Raw genomic sequence first — 18,829 nt, 5'->3', positions numbered from 1 at the left:
TGTTTTTTTGCTTTGCTACTTCTGTTATATTATTTCAAAAAACAACCCTGGCCCAAAAAACATTGGCATTTGCACCCCCGGCTTGGAAAAAAGAAGTTTTTCTGCGTATCAAAAGCCATTGAGTATGTTGAGAGCTTTCTCACTTTTAAGTTTCTCAGATTTGTCGTTATTGTTGTCCCTTTCATTATTTTTTTCACTTCATTAGCTTGGAATTGAGCTACAATTTTCCTGAAAGTATATCTCGGAACTACTAACATCAGAGTCAACATACATATATTTTTCAAATGTTTCACTACTCTTCAAATGGAAACTAAAGTCCGTAATCACTTATTCTCAGGATTTATAACTTGTCACTCACTTTCGGGTTACTTTAGAATGTTAAAGGAATTTTTCCGAGAAAGTATAAGCTGAGCTAGAACTCAAGAGAAAATTTCAATATCAAAATACAGCTCGCTTTAAGCGGGGTTTGCTCGTTAAAAGCGAGTTATGCTCCCTTGGATTTAACACTGTAGACTGTACCAACCTAGTAATTCTGATTTTCCTGTTAAACCAGGGCTTGTTATAAGCAAGTTTGAATGTAACTATGAAATTATGTGCCATCATGAAGAAACAGACAAACACATTTTGATATTAAATAAATTCTTGTCTAAGCATTTCTCACCATGGAAATCTCTGCACTGTGCCTCATATTTTGTGCATAGAGTATCAATTTCCATCATAGTATTAAATGTAACATCTTGTAATTCCATAATTAGGATTTCTTTGTGGAGATTCTGCTGCCACCATGGCACACGTTCCATATCATGAACAGATCTCAAATCAGGTACAGGAAATCTAATTTGAAAAATTAAAGAAACACGTATTACTTAAGCAGGCAAAAAACAACATCCATGAATACATAAAGCACAGAATGAATGTCTGTATGCGCTTTATGTATGTTTGTGTTTGTATATGCACACATAATGGGCTAGGTCAAATGACTTGGCAATTTTGACTTGCTATATCTCGACCAATGTCACATTAATGCACCTATTTCACACTGCTGGCCAACCATTGCAACACCAAGAAGCAAAGATATCAAGATCCAATTTATTTTAGGATTTACACAAAGTATGAACGATAGATGATTAAAAACACAACTTTGAAGCGGGGAAGACGAAGAAATCAGTAATTCGTTTTGAATCCATGTCTGCAAATAACAGCAAACTTTAAAAATTTGAGAAAAATCTCGATGAGCAGTATGCAAAATTAACTTTACTTATTGTGCAGGCGTTTTATCTTGGTAAGCTTTTTATTAGTAGATATTAGGATTTGGATTAAAGAGATTCAAGTGCATTTGAATTTTCATCTTCACTTTTCAGTTCATCATGGATAAAGGGCGATTTAAACCATAGGCTTTAACATTAAACCTACGGTTTAAGGTTAAGGGCAAACAAAGCAATCGACGCCTATTGAACAATCTGTGATAACGTAAACTATGTTGAATTGTTCAACATAGTTTACGTTAATGTAACAGATTTTATGCAATGGGATATGATTAGAGATGTGACACATTAAAGAAATGTTGTTGAATAATTAATGGTGCTTTTTGTCTCCTCCGAGGCACACGAAAGCTGTAATCGTAAAAAATAACGTGAAAGCACAATTTAAAAGCACATAAAACACAACTGTTTTCGTCTGTATATGATTTATTTAAAGAGTGCTTTAGTCGACCATGATGCGCAATTGCTTTGAAATTTTATTCTTTTGCATATCCTAACCTGCTGTACACATAGTACAAAATTTATATGGATTGGATTATTCCTTCATAGTTTTCATACTTGCCAACCTTCGAAGAAAAAAAAACAGGAGATTCCACTAGAGGTATATAGGTGATTAACCAGCTACGTATCTTTACAACAGAAGTATTAAATTATGCTTTTAAATAACATGAATACTAAATTTAAAGTGAAATGGGGATTTTTCACAGATGTAATCAAATTGGTAGCAGCAAGAAAAATATACTGCAAAGGAATAAAACAAATAATAAGGTGTGAATTTGCTTAACGTTTTGTACATTCCCTCGTCTCAACCAAAAAAGTAGCTACAAAAAAAAAAAAAACTCTGGTAAAATCTGAAAAAAAAAAAAAAAAAAAAACATATAATGAAAGTAAAATATAAAATAAATAGGTATAGGGTAGCACATGTTAAAATAACTTCAAACTTTCAAAATAATTAAATTATTTTCAAGATGCAAAAGGATTGAAATCTGCTGCAATTTTCGGCAAAGCACATGCTTCGTTGAACATGCAATGTGACAAGCTTAAAAAAAATTAAATTTTACTAAATGAGTTATTAATAGGAAAAAATTTTATTCCCTGACATTGGTAGACTAGAAAAGGCGCTCTCTATTGAGAAGAAAGTGAAACTTTTTGATGATTGGTTGAAAAAACTGCAAAAAAAAGGAGAAAATCGTAAAAAACGAGAAATTGGGAGATCGAAGCAAAAAAACGGGAGTCTCCCGTTAAAAACAGTAGAGTTGGCAAGTATGAGTGTTGCATTTTGAATGGCCAGCAATGTAGCTTCCTAACTATTTAAGCTGAAGAAACCTTAACGTACGTTTCTTTCTAAAAGCGAATTTTAAACCAGAACATATTTTGAAAATTAATTAGAACTTTTTTACTAATTAAAATGCCTCTTAGTGTTGATCTCAGTAAAAAGATGATTTTTTGCTGGATGCTCACACTATACAGAATAATTTATTGGTAAAATAAAACAGGCTCCAGATTAAAGAACTATTTTGGCTTACCTGAGTTTTATTTCTAAATTAGGACTCGATACATTGATTTCCGTTTTAGATGAAATTCGAGACACAGGTTCCACATCAGAATTTTTCTAAATGAAATAATTATAATTAGCGACATCAAAAGAGATGAAATATGGACCAATCGAAGTTATTGCATAAAATCCCCTCAGGGGCCCACTTACAAGTAACCCCATCCAAGCTTGAGCTGATTGGAATAAAACTACGCACATCGATAGAACCTTTAAAAATATTGAACCTGCGGGTTTTTTTTTATATCAGCAACAAACACCTTTAACAGGGGGAAATTTACCCCTAAAAATTGGATAATTGGGAACTAGAGGACACAATAAAGTTTTCTATTTTAAGTTTTGATTACAAAAATTCAAATAATTATTGAAAATTTGGAAAAACTTAACTAAAGTTGACGAATTCCAGGATTTTTCCGAAAATACTATCAATAGGGGTAAAACATCCTTTGTAAGATTACTCCGTCACCATGACTGACCCTGAAACTTAAACCTATCGGAAAAAGGTCATGCTATATGTCAACAGAAACCTCTATTTTTTAAATTTTTATTTTACTATAATTCAGAGTGAAGTTACGCTCATTTGTAAGAACACACTTTTCTTTTTTATTTTCACACATTAATTTTTTTTATTGGCTTACATTTCCAACAATTTTAAAAATGGAAATCAAAAAATTACCAAGGTTACTTATCTTGTGTATTACTTATATATGTGTCTTCCATGGTAAATTTTACTGAAATTGGTAAGGGTGAGGTCAAGAAAGTGATCTTTTAGATGGGCATTGCTCATAGGCAACTAGCCATGCTTCTGGGTAAGATTGCAAGTGATGGTTTACCCCTACAAATAGCATTTTCAGAAAAATTTCTAAAACATGTCATCTTTAGCTTGTTCAGTTTTTTTTAATTTTGAATCATAATTTTAATTTTTGTAATTAAAATTCAAAATAAAAGAATATATTGAACCCTCTGATTCCCAACCGAGTTCAATATTTTAAAGTGATCAATGTGAAAAGTTTGATTCCAATCAGTGATTCACACTTGGGTAGTGTTACTTGTTAGTGTATGTATGACGTTCTGGAGGTGACTGAGCTGAAGAGTAAAGACAGATTTCTATCCAAGGATTTGTCTAGGGTGCTCCAGATCAATCCAACAGAAGCTGCACATTTCCTTCTCATGGTTTTATTACTAATAACAAACACTAATTACAAACCATTGACTTATCAAACAAGTAGCTCTATTCTGCTCAATCTAAAGAAAATCTCCCAGAATCCCAACGTCCACCTACAGTGAATATCATTGCATGTAAATATTCCCGCCAATGAGATAGCAGATAGATTGGCCCAAGAGGGTACTGATGATGAAAAGGTCTCAACCTTTACACTTACTTACCAAAAACTTTATTAAAACAAGGAATCTAAATTGAACTTGCATTATCACATTCAATTCATATGCAAAAGCTAACTATAAAATTTTTTTAATGTTATGCCACTAATTAATCAGTGTGTGAGAGCAAGAAAAAGAAATTACTTACCCAAGAACTATCTTTAGTATCAGTTTGGGGGAAAAAATTGTGAAAATTCAACAGAGTTCGAATTCGATCTGTTAAGGAAATGTCAACTTCACAAGCCATTAAACCTAATTGAACATCTAATTTATTTGCAGGTGGTTTAACATTTCGATTCTGGAAAAAAACCACAGAACATTTGTTAAAACTTACATAAAATAACTATTAGTAGCAAAAAATAGGCTTATTTTCTTTTACATATGAAAAAGTCCATTGCAATCAAGTCACAAAATTTTTTGTGAAAAAGTATAAACAGACCATAATATATATTTTAAACTTTTGTAACGTGGGTGAGGGATTTTGGAATGTAGAAACAAGGTAGCAAAATGACAGAAATGGACCAGTAATTTGACAGTTTGAAACCTCTATAAGATTTTAATTTATGAATCAATTTTGTTTATTTTGCTAAAACTAGAAAGATAAAGGCTTCATTGAAAAATATCATTAAAATGTTGCAAACTTAGAGCAGAAATTAGTAAACGGAGGGTGCAAATCCAATCATTTGCTTAGCAAAAGCAGAGGCAAAAGATCCATAGTCCTGTGACTCAACGACGAATGTTTTACGCAAAACTAGCAAAAGAAACCAGATTTCTTCCAATGCTTTGCTTAAAAATTTATCAAGTGACTTGGGATCTTTTCTTCACCAATGAAAGTCTTCACTCCTCCCATTTCTCAATGGTTGCAAACAAATAAGAAATACTTTATACAAATTTCAAATAAACATTTTGCAAGTAACTTTTTGGATATTTAGTTTTATATATACAGTTGGCTTCACGATTTTCAAGTGACCACAAAAAATCGTCCATAAGTAGAAAGCGTCCTTAAATAGAATGTTTTTAACACTGTAGTAGATCATCTGGGATCGTGAAAAGCCATCATTAAATAGAGAAAGTTGTTAAATAGAGCGTCGCGTTAAACAGAGTCAACTGTATATGTATGAAAAAGAATTTTCACGACTGAAAAATAAATACATAAATAAAATTTTAAAAAGGTTACTTTTCCCAAAGCACATTTGTCAGCAGAATTAGAATTGATACAGGTACGAGATTTATCAATTAAATCAGTAAAGCTGAAGAACTTGATTTTTCATCTGAAAGAGTTGCAAGCTAATTTTTTAAAAATCATGAATGATTTATTGAGTTTTAAACTCTTTATTAAAAAACAAAGCAAACATATGCCTACAAAAGTCATTTAAGTTTACTCTCTATTTTTTGAGAAAGAGGAGTGGGGGAGGGAGGAGTAAAGTAGTTTAAAAGATAAGACTAATTTCTAGTGGAGTAACAAAATTATGTGCCTTTATACAGCACCGTTGTTACAAATTTAATAGTTTATTTCTCATTTATTTTGCTAATCGGATTTGAAACATCGTATGGGGGGAGGGGGCGATTTTTTGATGTAATGCAGTTCTATACTTCGTTCCGCTCACATCTGTAACACAGAGGGAAGTGGCTTGATCTTAAACAGCCTCAAATAAACATTCATTAGCAGATGAAAGTTACTGACAAGCCCAATGGTACACAAGAATGAATTTGGCACAGTATATCTATTAACTAATAGTTTTATTTTTACATAAAAGAAATATTTTGATTGTTTTAATTATTAAAAAGGGGTGTTTGAAATGATTTGCAATCTAAAACAACTGAAAAAGAGCTTAAGTTGATGTTAGAAATTGTATTGATATATTGGCAAGCAGACTTGTTTTATTCTTAACAAACTCTTTATTTACCATGAACTTTATTAAAGCACCTTTTTACAAAAAATATGTAAATTAAAGAATCACAGCAGTGGGGTAAATTTATACAGAATGAACCAATATTGAATTACCTGTGTGGTGCATTCTATCTGCTGGTATCGTATTTTGCATGATGCTTCTTTTCTATCTTCATTACTGTTAGCTTCACCAACTGCATTTTGAAATTTTAATATCTGAAAATAAAATGCAAATTGAATTTTCAAGTGAAAACAAATGGTACCTAACAGCAGTGATATAGTTCCAGGAAAAAAGGTGGGGGATATTTACATTACAGCTACAAGCATAAGATATTGAAATAAAAAAACAGGGAGGCTACATGTTAAATTTTTTTAAAAGGGGTGGGGGAAGGGGTACACTAGTAGAAAATTAGAAGAAAAGGAGATCCTACATGGGCGCCCATATGGGGGCTCAACCCCCCCCCCTTTTAAGAATTAGACTTCCTTGCTTTTAGCACTTTTTTCTTTGTAAAAATATAAAAACATTTCTTCTCCAGCCATTAATGAACAAGTTATTAAAATTATCAAATTTTAATAACTCTAATCTATACTGCAGAAATTACCCATGCAGAAAATATCCTGCTAAACCTTAGAAAAAATATCTAAGCCCCCTCCCCCCTTAAAATTTTGCATATGGGCACCTATGGGATTCCATCCCTATTGGAGAACACGACTACCTAGCAGTAATATCTTTTATAGATAAAACACCACAATATACATCAGTTTCAAAATAATGTAACACACATAACATAAAAAAATCTCTTACTAACAAAACTAAACTAAAATTGAAAAAAAAAGTTATCCCATTGAGTTTGAAAGCAAACAAAAAATCATATAAATGAAATGAGCTCGATACTGTTGCTCACACATATTTATTCATTTGAAAAATATTTGAATTTAAATTTAGACCTTAATGAGTATAAGATAAAGGGCAAAATTTTGTTTTGAGCTCAATCAACCAGTGACATAACTATCGAATATGTATAACAGTTAAATGATTTACAATACCTGCATATATGTAGGTTCAACATCTTTAGCAGAAGCTGATGAATCAAATAAACATTCCAAAATTTCTAGTTGAAACAATGAAATACAAAAATTTAAGATACGCTGCGCAGAAGATGATTTTTCATTTCCATCAATGGTAATTGCTGATGACATTATCCTTGAGGAAGTAGAAAAAAATTGCAATTCACTCAAAAATTGAAATCACTAATCAAATGCATGATCATTTTTTCTAAAGCAGTTTGGCAATTGCATAGGGTGCATATTCAGTTTTAAAAGTGAAAAACAGCAGTCTTTAAGAAGTCTCAAAGCGTTTTCAAGGATCTATCCTATAACATTTAAGGACTATTTTAAGGGAGCTAAAGCAAATTTTTTGTACAAAAAAAAAAAAAAAAAAGAAATAAATAAAACTAAAATTTACAAGTTTATGCTATCAGCTGAATATGAAAATGAAAGGTGTAAAGGGAAAAAAGGATAGCATAACACCTAAACATATCAATTACATCGTACATTTAATTGCTCCAAAACAAAAAACAAAAATGCTTAAAATTTTTCACGGAATTTTGCTACTTAGAGGGAAATACTTTCGTTAAACTATTTTTTTTATATCACCAAATGACTTAATTTCTTCCTTTTGGTTTCTTCTTTTTACTTGTTTAAAAAATTTGTTAGCTTTTAACGGGACATATGGTGTACCTTTATTTTCAAATAAAAATTCAGATGAAAATAATAAGAAATTTAACAATTTTTTCTGTAAAAAAACTTAGAAAATTGATGGAAAGATAAAAATCCGATTTTTGTGCAGGATGGAGAAAGATAGTGCACTGAGAATGATGCATGCATGCATTCATTCTTTTGAGTGCACATGGGAAAAGTAGACTTAGAGGGGGTGGGAGGTAGTATTTCTGTGTGACATCTATTGGTTTTTACACTATTTATTATCTCCTAAAGAGTGCACAATATAAAGCATATTAACCAGAAAAAGTAATTTCAAAAAAGCATGTTTTTTTTGCTAAAAATTATAAACAAATAGAATTTTGCAAATCTGAAGACTGAAATTTGGGGAATTCTACAAATTAGGGGAAAAATCACACATGTTACACATATCCATGAACAATTTTAGCATTAAAATTATATAATAGAAATTCAATCAAATTTTAAAAAGCAATTAAAAAATTTGAATATCTTACCTTAAATGATTTGCTTGACACAACTTTGACAAAGGACCTCTAGCATCCATAAAATCTTTAAAATTAAACCCAGACAGTTGTAAGTCTAATAAATTTTTGAAAAAAATTTCAGCTCTATCTTTCAGTGAAAGGGAATTAGTCTTCAATGTGATATTTGGGTTGTAATTAATAGATTCATTCACACTATCATCATGTAGAATTATAATACAGCAGCTACTACAGCAAACGCGGAAATGTGTCAGTTCTGATAATGGGTCCTGTAACATTGCTTGTACACTAGAACCTGTAATATAGTAATGGCAATATAGCAGTCTATTTTCAGGATTCAATCAACTTGAAATATCATACAATAGACAATAAGAGGCACTTATATGGTATTTGAAATATATTTTGCAAAGCATATATAGAGATGCAAACAACCAGAAAAAAAAGAATTAAAATTTTCTTTTGAATAGCTAAAGTAAATAATATATATAGAATATTAAACACTAATATCCTACATAATACAAATACAAAAGTGACGACCAGCAACAGGCTCTGGGCCCAGCTAGAATGGTCCTAGTCAATTTACAATCCCCAGTGAAGATCAATGGCCCTCTTAAAACTATCTACTCCCTTGCTCATTACCACCTCTTCCGGTAAACTGTTCCAAGGTTCCACTACCCTGCTATAATAATAATTTTTCCTAATATCCATGTTAGCCTGAGATTTAAATAGCTTAAAACAATGACCCCTTGTCCTGTTTTCAGTGCTAAATTGGTGCTTTTTATTGACACCCAAACAGTTTCAAAAAGCTTTGTGCAATGCTAGTGTGTATCCGTACCTGCATGACACCCTTTTCTAAAAGCATTATTTGCTTGAAATGTCACTAATAATACTAAACATCTGTTCATCTTGACCCTGGCTTAAGTTGGGTGGCCTATAAATATTCCCTAAACGTAGTTTATTGCCTTTATTGCTCATCAACTGCAGCCAAATCATATCAATCTCATTAGGTTTATCATTAATTACCAATTCATTGCAAGTTAAAGTGTCTCTGACATAAAATAAAACCCCACCACCTCTTTTACCTACTCTATCTTGTCTAAACAAATTATACCCAGCAATAGATAATAAATCATCATCACTTTCGGTAGCCCATGTCTCGGTAACTCCAATAATATCCAACCTCTCGTCTATTGTTATGCTTTTCAATTCTTCCATCTTGTTCCTAATACTACGAGCATTTGTATAAAAAACCTTAAGTAAGCCCATCTTACCTTTATTTAATGCTGCGCGATTATTTGAATCCCAACTGTTAAAATCTTTTCTCTTACTAGCCACCCTATTTCCCTTTCTACTAAAATCCCAATAGTTAGTACCCATTCGAATTCTGCTCCTTAAAGCATGCCCCCCATTCCAACTTAGTTTTTTGATTCTGAATCCTCTAAAACCAAACCACTAACCATTTTGACCCCCCGTAGAGCTCAGATGCAGGCCATCCCTAGCAATCCAATCGCGTTTACATGTACTCCACACATCAATAAACCTGATACTACGCTTAACGCAAATTTCCTTGAGTACCAGGTTCATACACCTAGCCCGTTGGTTTAACCAACTCCTATGCACTCCATACCTGGGAAGCAAACCAACCACTTGGACATTTGCCGAACAGTTGGTTGCTTTGTCCAACAGGGAATCCCATTCCTTAGTAAACTCATTGTTGTTACTATGGCCTACATCGTTAATTCCCACCCACAAAGTAACTACATCCTCTTTATTAAATACCCCCTTCTTTTCAGCAACCCTATTTACATCTCTTACCCGAGCCCCTGACAAACAACATCTAGCCACCTTACGTCTAACTCTGCCTATTGAGTTTCCCACCTCACGCACCATTGAATCTCCCAAAATTATACCCTTTGTTTCTCAGTCTGTTGCCTCAGCAATAACTTTCCCCTTTACCTCTGGAATATTCCCACTATCTAACACACAGCTAATGCCCACCTCTTTTTTACTAACTTCCTCCTTTACCTCTGGAATATTCCCACTATCTAACACACAGCTGATGCCCACCTACTTTTTACTAACTTCCCCCTTTCCCTCTGGAGTGTTTACGTGTTTACCCCATCTACACTCCTACAGCCTAATGCTAACTCACCCTCCAAAGTAAGCATCCTAACTCTGATTTCTGAGAGTTGAACACAGTTAGTTCAAATGAAATCCTTCTCAGACTCATCCTTCCCCTTAAACAAGCAGAATATCTGACATAGATCACAAGAAATCCACTTGTCCCCTTTACCACTTTTAACCTCCTTCATTATGCATATAACCCCCATTCTAGCTCAAAATGATACACTTAAAAGTCAATACAAAAATGCAAAATTGAAGAAATAAAACTAATTATTAGAATTAGAAAGCACTGGAAGTAAAAGGTTCAAAAATTACCATATCCTAAGACAAGCAGTAAATTAAAATAAACAAGTTACAGACTTAACAGAGCACTCATGCTTAACAACAAGAAATCAGCACATTTTAGGCTTAGCTACAAAGAATAGAAAAACACTTTGAGAAAGCAAGTAAATCAAAAATAAGACTTAGAAGCACAAAAATACTTAATTATATGATAAAATTCAATAAAAATACTGAAATTAAAGCAGTAAAATAAAAAATTACAGTAAAAAATCACTTATCTCAGGAGCATCAAAATATCACCCCCGGTCTAGGAAGATTGGGCGCCGCAGATTGGGGGGGATAAAAAAAAACATTGGGGATAAAAAAAAATCTTTAGCTCTTAGGTTTGCTCATGACTTCTATTTGAAGTTACATAGCAGTAAAACAAAAAGAGCAAATGATGACAGTGTCAAACTTTGACTGCAAATAAACCTGACTGAAAACATGTCTTAGTAAAAAAAATGCTAGCGTATAACGAGTTCGATAAACCCATCATCCAATGAACCTTACTACACATGGATTCGACTCTCGATATCTCAAAGTAACAGAAACTGAGAAAAGTATTTGACATAGCCAGCCAAAGTTTGAGATATTGAAAAATAAACATTTCTTTTTTGAGACATTGGAAAATTCATAAAATTAAATGGCGAGAGGGGGGGGGGGGGTCTGCACAACCAGAGAGAAAACAAAAAAAAATTCTCTAAGCACAAAAATACTATTCTAGGGGGGAAGGAGATAATGTAGTTTACAATGATTACAGCAATATGAAATCAATAAAAAACTTAGACATAACTGGAAAATTAAGTTAAGTGAGGTCTCAAGCGTCAATTGTATATAGATATATATACCAACAGACATTAATTTCAGTTTCAATCAACATTTTAAGGTTCTTGGAAACAAAATTTCCAATTATATACAAAAAATTAGAGTAGAAATGATGCCTGTGTAACTTTCATTATTCATTTTTTATGATGAAAATTTCCAAGAGAACATAAATAACCTTTGTATTGAACATTATTATTGAACTTACTTCTTGATTTATGTCCTTTTTGAGGTCCACCTGCAAAAGCAAAAAAATTAAAGATATTGTAGGAGAATACAGAAAATTTTATTTAGCAACATATTTTTATCACCTTATTAATAAACACACTCACTCTCTGATCTTGAATCACTACTAATACTACTGCACATGGATTCATTATCATTTGTAGAAGTTGGAAATTCTTGTAAACGTCGATTTTCCATAGGCATGAGATGAAACTCTTCATCTGACTCATCTGCAGAAGAATCACATTTAAAATGTGGTAAGAAACATTACAATAAAAACAGAAAAAAAAATCAAACCTCTGTTGATAGCAAACACATTAAAGAAATAAGATTTCATGAGTTGTAAAGAAGGAATTACTTTTTGAAAAAAAAAGGGGGGGGGAGGGGAATGGGGAGAGGGAGAAAGAAAAGGAGGGAAATGTGAAGACTTCCAACTGAACTGAAGTAGTATCTGTATGGAGTCCTAAATGTATGACGTGATTTTCTTGTGATCGTTCTAGAATATAAGTACTGCATCTATACTGGATAACACTCAAGCAGTACAATGCAAAACTTGCCAGTTTTTTGGATCGAAACTATATTACAATACTTTTGAAAAATTATGACAGTAAAAGTAATTCCTTTTACCCAACTAAGAGTTTACACCAGACACACAACCAAACATTTAACAATTTATAACAATGGACATCTGGTTGCAGGGCTTTGTTCTGTAGAGCACCCTTTCTCTCCTGAAATAAACTCATTACTATTTCAGCAGCCTATTTTCAATATAATGAAATAGAAGGCGGGGGAGGGGGGAGCGTTCAAAATGTCCAATGACAAAAAAAAAAAGAAAGTTTTTACAAAAAATTTTTATTTAAGAAAATCAATCAAAAAATTATGTTTAAAAACAGATCTTTTAAAACTTCAAGCGCTTTTAAAATGAACCATTGACAAAAAATATTGTTTTCATATTTTCACAATCACTTAACATTTTAAACTACGTCACTAAATCATAAGTATTCAGCGTCATAAACTAAGTTTTATATTTAATGCATTTCTCTTAGTGAGGAGTATTCAAATGTAGATCATGAGCCATCAATTCATCACCGCAACCCTCGGTCTGATGATTTCTTTGTATCATTAACCAATTGTTATGTTCAAAATCATTAAAATTCTATTGTTTACATGCACAATGTTTCGGCATTCATCACAATTAGGAGCATTGTAATCAACATTTTCTCCTGAGCTAAAAAGAAAAATCCAACAGAGTAAACGTTTTGTTCTAATATGTTGCATACAATTTTTTTTTAATTAAAAAAACAAATAAAAAATGAAAAAGCATACTAACAAAAGGCAGGCAACCTTTAAAAAACATATAATGTTAACCTCTGCCATACAATAATCTACTGCTTACAAAAAATTAATGATTGAAATTCCTCGTGCTGCGCTAGCTGAGAAAAATGTAAACTCTTGTGCCTTTGTTTTCCACATGTTTTCAAGATTTTTAAATGCATTTCTATTGGAAATATCGTTTTTATATACTAACAAGAGGGAAAAAAAATTTTTTGAAAAGTTAAGATATAAAACTTTGAACCTTAGCTTAAAAAGCATTCAATGCTTAGTTGGCACGTATGCTTCAAAACGAAAAGCAGAATTAGATAACTAAGTTTTTAAATGCACAAGTCTAGTTACAACCTACCAAAAGATTGAGAGGACCAGCCTCTTTGATTTTTCAGAGATTTAGTTGGTATTTCAGATCTTGTTTGTTGACGAAGAAGTTCCTGCTCAACAAGTGCATAATCTGCAGGTCTCATAGGTTTATTCAATACAGAATGTGGTAAATGTTTTGCACTATCAGAATCTGAGCCTATAAAGAGAAAGAGATCATTTACATTATAATTTTAGATTAATATAATTTGCATGTAACAATATAACAGAAATCACATACTGAGCAAAGTTTTGCTCTACTACAAGTTCAAGTAATTGAACAAACTAGTTGATTTCATGGGTTGGACATAAATACTTCCCTTGGAGTTGCTAACTAGCATTTTGCCAAATCTCTCATACATTGAAAACATTATGTAATACTTTATACTCGACTTTCATTATTTTTTAAACTTGTCTATCAGAAAAAAAAAAAACAGATTTAAAGTCAAAAATTCTTTGCAATATATTAAATTCATGTTCATTATTTAGAAGGAACCATCATTTGGGTTATTTTTTTTTCTCTTTACAATTAGAAAACGTAACATCAAAGAAATTGAATGCCTGAACTGCTGCTGAACGCCTCTTATAATAGTGATTGAATATAAAAATTAAAAAATTTACTTATTTAAAAAATAAATAAACACACACTCACACATTGCTCTTTGATCACCCTTATATCATAAAAACATTATTATAAAAGTTACATAAAATAAGCTAATTTACTTACTGGGCTTCATCAGACCAAATATTAATTCGAATAACATATGAACTTGTTGTGGAATAAGAAATAAATTTAAAGCTCCCAAGTTAAACTCAACATCCACCTGTAACCAAAGATTATCGTAAGTACACAAGGAATCAAAATGCTTCATAGGATACAGATCAATAAATATATATAGAGACAAAATGAGATACAAAATATTACAGATATAAAATATAAATACACTAGCAGTACACGCATAGCGATGCCCGTGCTAAAAATTTAATGGAAGTGTCCGTTGAATACAAAAATTGGCGCCCCCCTCTGTTGTGAAATGATCATTTTTCTTTGTATAAAATGCGTCCACATATTTTCAAAAAAAAAAAATACTATTAAAGCTTCTTTGGAATTCAAGACTTTTCGTCAAATCATTAAATTAGATTTATAGTTGCTTTAAAATTCTATTTAGTGAGTGAAGTAGTTTTTACTGTAATTTAAAATATTTCGCAAATAAAAAAAAGAAGACATCAAATAATATTTTTCAAATGTAAAAATAGTTCCGCAACTCTATTGTTTATTGCCAAACTCGCACAGCAGCCACACTATCATAATCCATCCATCTGACAAAAAAAAAAAAAATCCAGTGGAAGATTCAAAAATTATCAAAATTCAAAAATCATCATCAGAAAAAAAGAAAATGTCATACATTTCACTCGGATAAAAACAAATCAAAGGTTTGTTTTCTTTCAAAACAAATCGCCAAAACAATGAATTACATTTACGGTTGCTTTAAAACAATTATCCTAGACTGAACTGCTCAGCACCTAACTACCGGATCCCAGCAATTTTGTGAGCGAAGCGGATGATTTTTCTTTGGCAATAATAAATGTTTCGCCAAACAAACAAAAAAGTATAACATCACATTAACAGTAGCTTTCAAATCTTTATATATGAAGAGCTGCGTTGCCCGGCTTTGCCCGGTCTACCTTGAGAATAAAAATTGTGTCAAGTGACATATATTCAACAATCAAGCTTAAATAAAAGAAAGAAAAAAAACACCATGCAAAATTCACCTTCCAAACAATGACGACATATTAAAATACTTTTAAGAAATTAAAATGCAAAAGATGGATTTAAAAAGTGTAACCATGGAAACACAAAATAAAATAAGTTTACGGAATTAAAATAAGGAAGAAAATGGTTAACAATTCGAATGGACATGAGATTTTATGAAACTGATTTAAAAAAGCTTGTAACTTTTTTCCTTTGAAGATAGAAGTTAAGTTTTTCGACCATAGGTTGATAGAGATTTGGAGTAAAAAATGTCCCTTTTCCCAATGGAGTCAAAAAGAAAAATGTGGTACAATTCCATCACTTTTTATTGATAGATTTAATGAAGAAAATAGAGCCTAAATTTCAGCTAAGCCTAAAAAAGTTTGAGCGAAAAACGCAAATTACTCCCGCCGTAATTAAGTTATAGCATTGAAACAAATTGTTTAGAAAGTGAAAAATTCTACACTTTTCAATGATGCATAATATTAATATGTGCAAGTAATTTTCACTTCCATATTCGGGAATTTATGTGAAATTTGGGCCTAAATTGGAACAAAAAAATAACTATTTATGGGATTTTTTTGAAATATAGCCTATGTCACTCAGTAAAAAAGCACCTTTTATATAGTGAAGGAATTTTCCAAATAGGTGCATTGATTCCGGAGATTACCTCGAACATATGAACACACAAAAATTGTCCCTCTCTCTTTATTATACTAGCATAGATAGTTATAACAACAAATATCTATAATTACTTTAGGACCAATAAGAGTTTCATTTTGCTTCAACTTTAATTTCAGCTCTTGTTGACCATTTAACCTTGAAATTAAAATGGGTTCATTCTGAACTTCAGGCTCATTCTTTTTCACAGGGAGAGTGGAATGTGTAGGAGGCATTTCAGGTGATCCAGGTATAAATTGTGATGGATCCTATATAAATAAAGAAATAAATAAGCAACAATAATAAATAACTTCAATAATAAAGAACATATAAAAATGCATGAATGAATAAATAAATAACAAAATTAAATTTATTAAAATGAAATTCTCTTTTCAAAAATAGAAAATTTTAGACTTACCAAAGATGGAGGTGGAATTGGTTTTGTTTTAAAATATGTTTTATCATGGGCGACAAATTCAGACGTATATAGATTAACACCTTCAAACACAACTTTTTTATTGGAATATGCTTGTGGCTCATATGTACATTTTTCAGCACCAGGGAGATTAAATTCAGACGATGGAACATTTACACCAGCTTCATCAAAATACTCTGCCCTGAAATTTAAATTATTTATAGATAAACACAAGAAAATTTTAACATGTAAGAGCATAAATGTAAGAAAAATGTAATGAAAAAATGAATAAAAAGGAAAATTTTGCCAACTTCAGAAGAGGGAGGGGGTGCAAGTCAAAAATTTACATATTTAACCTGAATTACTATTTTATCATTTTTAGTACATTTATTTCTGGCGGAAAGTAAACGGTTTATAGGCACAAATTAATCAACTATGATAGTATATTAATTATTTATACTGGAATTTTTTTTTTTTTTCTAAATGGCAATTTTCTGCTTTTTCATCTTAAATAAAAATCAAGATATCATGAAAGCCAAGTGTTCAATTTGCATAAATAAATAATATTCAGCTCAATATGATTAACAACTGCAGACGTATGTGTAAGTTTTTAATGAGGGGAAAGCATATTTTGCAGGAGATAAAAATTTATAGAATTATAAAATACAAATAAAAAACTGTTTTCAACATAAATTTATACTTACATGCTGATTCTTATTTCTAAACCAATTCCAGAATAGCCATTTTCAAGAAGTTGTTCTATTTTAAAACTTGTATTGAAAAATCTTACTTTCATATTTGCAAGAACTAAGTAAACAGAGATAAGACAATTAACAAATAAATTTTGAAACTAAGAAAGAAAAAAAAATTAATACATTATAACATCAATTAAGATTGCAGGGGAGGGAATATTTCGAAAACTAATTCAATTGTCACAGGATCAGTTGATAACTTTAAAGCAGATATGCACCAGAAAAATGCCATTAAATGTATGGGGGGTTTGGGGTATATTTATGTATCAATACAGCTTTAATAGAAGAGGATATTAAAAGAAATATTTGATTACATTCTCGGCAGTTTAAACTACTGGTAAAGTTCTGAAACTAGACTTGTTATGCCATACCACTGGCGAACTTCTTAACGAAAGTCAACATTTCACTCAAAAATACTGGCACTTTCTATGAAAATGACCAAAATTCAAAAAAAAGAAAAAAAAAATTGCATGATATAATTGAGCTGCACCAGGTTACTGTCCATTTTTGGTGACACAACAGACCTGTTTCAATCAAAACAATGAAGACATCTTTTTGAGAATCTGACAGAGAGCTGTAGAGTCGTGAGTTTAGTCTCAATGGTTTTCATTATTACATCACTCATTTGGAAGAACAGTGACCAAAATTCAAAAAAAAATTGCATGACATAATTGAGTTGCACCAGGTTACTGTCCTTTTTTGGTGACACAACAGACATGTTTCTATCAAAACAATGAAGACATTTTTTTGAGAATCTGACAGAGAGCTGCATAGCCGTGAGTTTAGTCTCAATGGTTTTCATTATTACATCGCTCATTTGGAAGAACAGTGCCACAATACGAAATTTTTAATTTTCTTTTTTTTTTTCACTTAAAGTCCTTCAAATGACAATATCTTCTTTGGAAAATAGTAATAGATTCTTTATTCTAATATAAACCACTGGAGAGCCCAGCAAACTTACTTTTCTTTATGCAAATTGCCTGAAGAGTCAAACTTCAAACGCTTCTCTTGTAAAATTTTATTTCTTCGTATTGTGGCACTCTTCTTCCACATGAGCGACATATACAAGTGAATCTTTACTTTTCAGGGTTGGTAAAAAAACGGTTTTTTTTCAAAAAAAACCAAAAAAACAGTTTTCTTGGTTTAAACCGGGTTTTCTTCAGTTTAAATACTATTTGCGAGAAAAACAATCAATTTTTAGAGGTAATTAAGGTTCCATGTAATTAACAGTTATTCAATAGTCACATTATACCTAATTTCTTGATTAATTAAAGAGATAAGAACAAAATCTTGTAACTAAATTAAATAATTAAAATAGCTTTCTGCAGGGAAATATTGATTGAAATGTTTGACTTGATTAACATATTAGTATGCATGTATCAGGGTTGGCAAAAACCCGGGTTTTTTTAAAAAAGCCCATGGACCCAGGGTTTTTTGGGTTTTTTTAAATAAAACCCAAAAAAACCCAACTAAAGCTGGGTTTTTTAAAAGAAATGTGGGTTTTTTTTGTCTTTTTTTAGGGAAAATGTAGGGTACATGTAGCATATTGTAGCGTAAGTATATGAACAAAGGACAAGAATTGTCTTGGGGTAAAAAAAGCTGGAAAACTAGTTAAAATTCAGCGTTTTCTGAAGAAGAGTATGAAAGACGACGAAACCCAAGAATGGTGAAGTTTCAGATTTTTTAATTTCCATGATTACCAACAGTTAAGGCAAAATTACTTCTTGAGTGATAAAATCTATTGTTCGTTTTTAATTACTA

General features: G+C 31.4%; 1 protein-coding gene across 1 annotated transcript in view; it reads right to left on the bottom strand.

Annotated features, from left to right (window-relative positions):
• The window catches only part of LOC129225144 (autophagy-related protein 2 homolog B-like), a 92,867-nt gene that overhangs the window by 66,770 nt on the left and 7,268 nt on the right, over positions 1-18,829 (bottom strand). Inside the window, exons 4-16 of the mRNA XM_054859705.1 lie at positions 17,021-17,123; positions 16,320-16,518; positions 15,997-16,170; positions 14,216-14,312; positions 13,481-13,648; positions 11,907-12,029; positions 11,783-11,812; positions 8,320-8,602; positions 7,133-7,289; positions 6,200-6,301; positions 4,343-4,492; positions 2,789-2,874; positions 662-834 (exon numbers count right to left, since the gene is read on the bottom strand). Coding sequence (XP_054715680.1) covers positions 662-834; positions 2,789-2,874; positions 4,343-4,492; positions 6,200-6,301; positions 7,133-7,289; positions 8,320-8,602; positions 11,783-11,812; positions 11,907-12,029; positions 13,481-13,648; positions 14,216-14,312; positions 15,997-16,170; positions 16,320-16,518; positions 17,021-17,123 — 1,845 coding nt within the window. The remainder of the gene's footprint in view (positions 1-661; positions 835-2,788; positions 2,875-4,342; positions 4,493-6,199; positions 6,302-7,132; positions 7,290-8,319; positions 8,603-11,782; positions 11,813-11,906; positions 12,030-13,480; positions 13,649-14,215; positions 14,313-15,996; positions 16,171-16,319; positions 16,519-17,020; positions 17,124-18,829) is intronic.

The sequence above is a fragment of the Uloborus diversus genome, chromosome 6 (assembly GCF_026930045.1).
Source record: "Uloborus diversus isolate 005 chromosome 6, Udiv.v.3.1, whole genome shotgun sequence".
In the NCBI taxonomy this organism is placed as follows: Eukaryota; Metazoa; Arthropoda; class Arachnida; order Araneae; family Uloboridae; genus Uloborus; species Uloborus diversus.
This window is presented reverse-complemented; position numbering and strand designations above follow the sequence as displayed.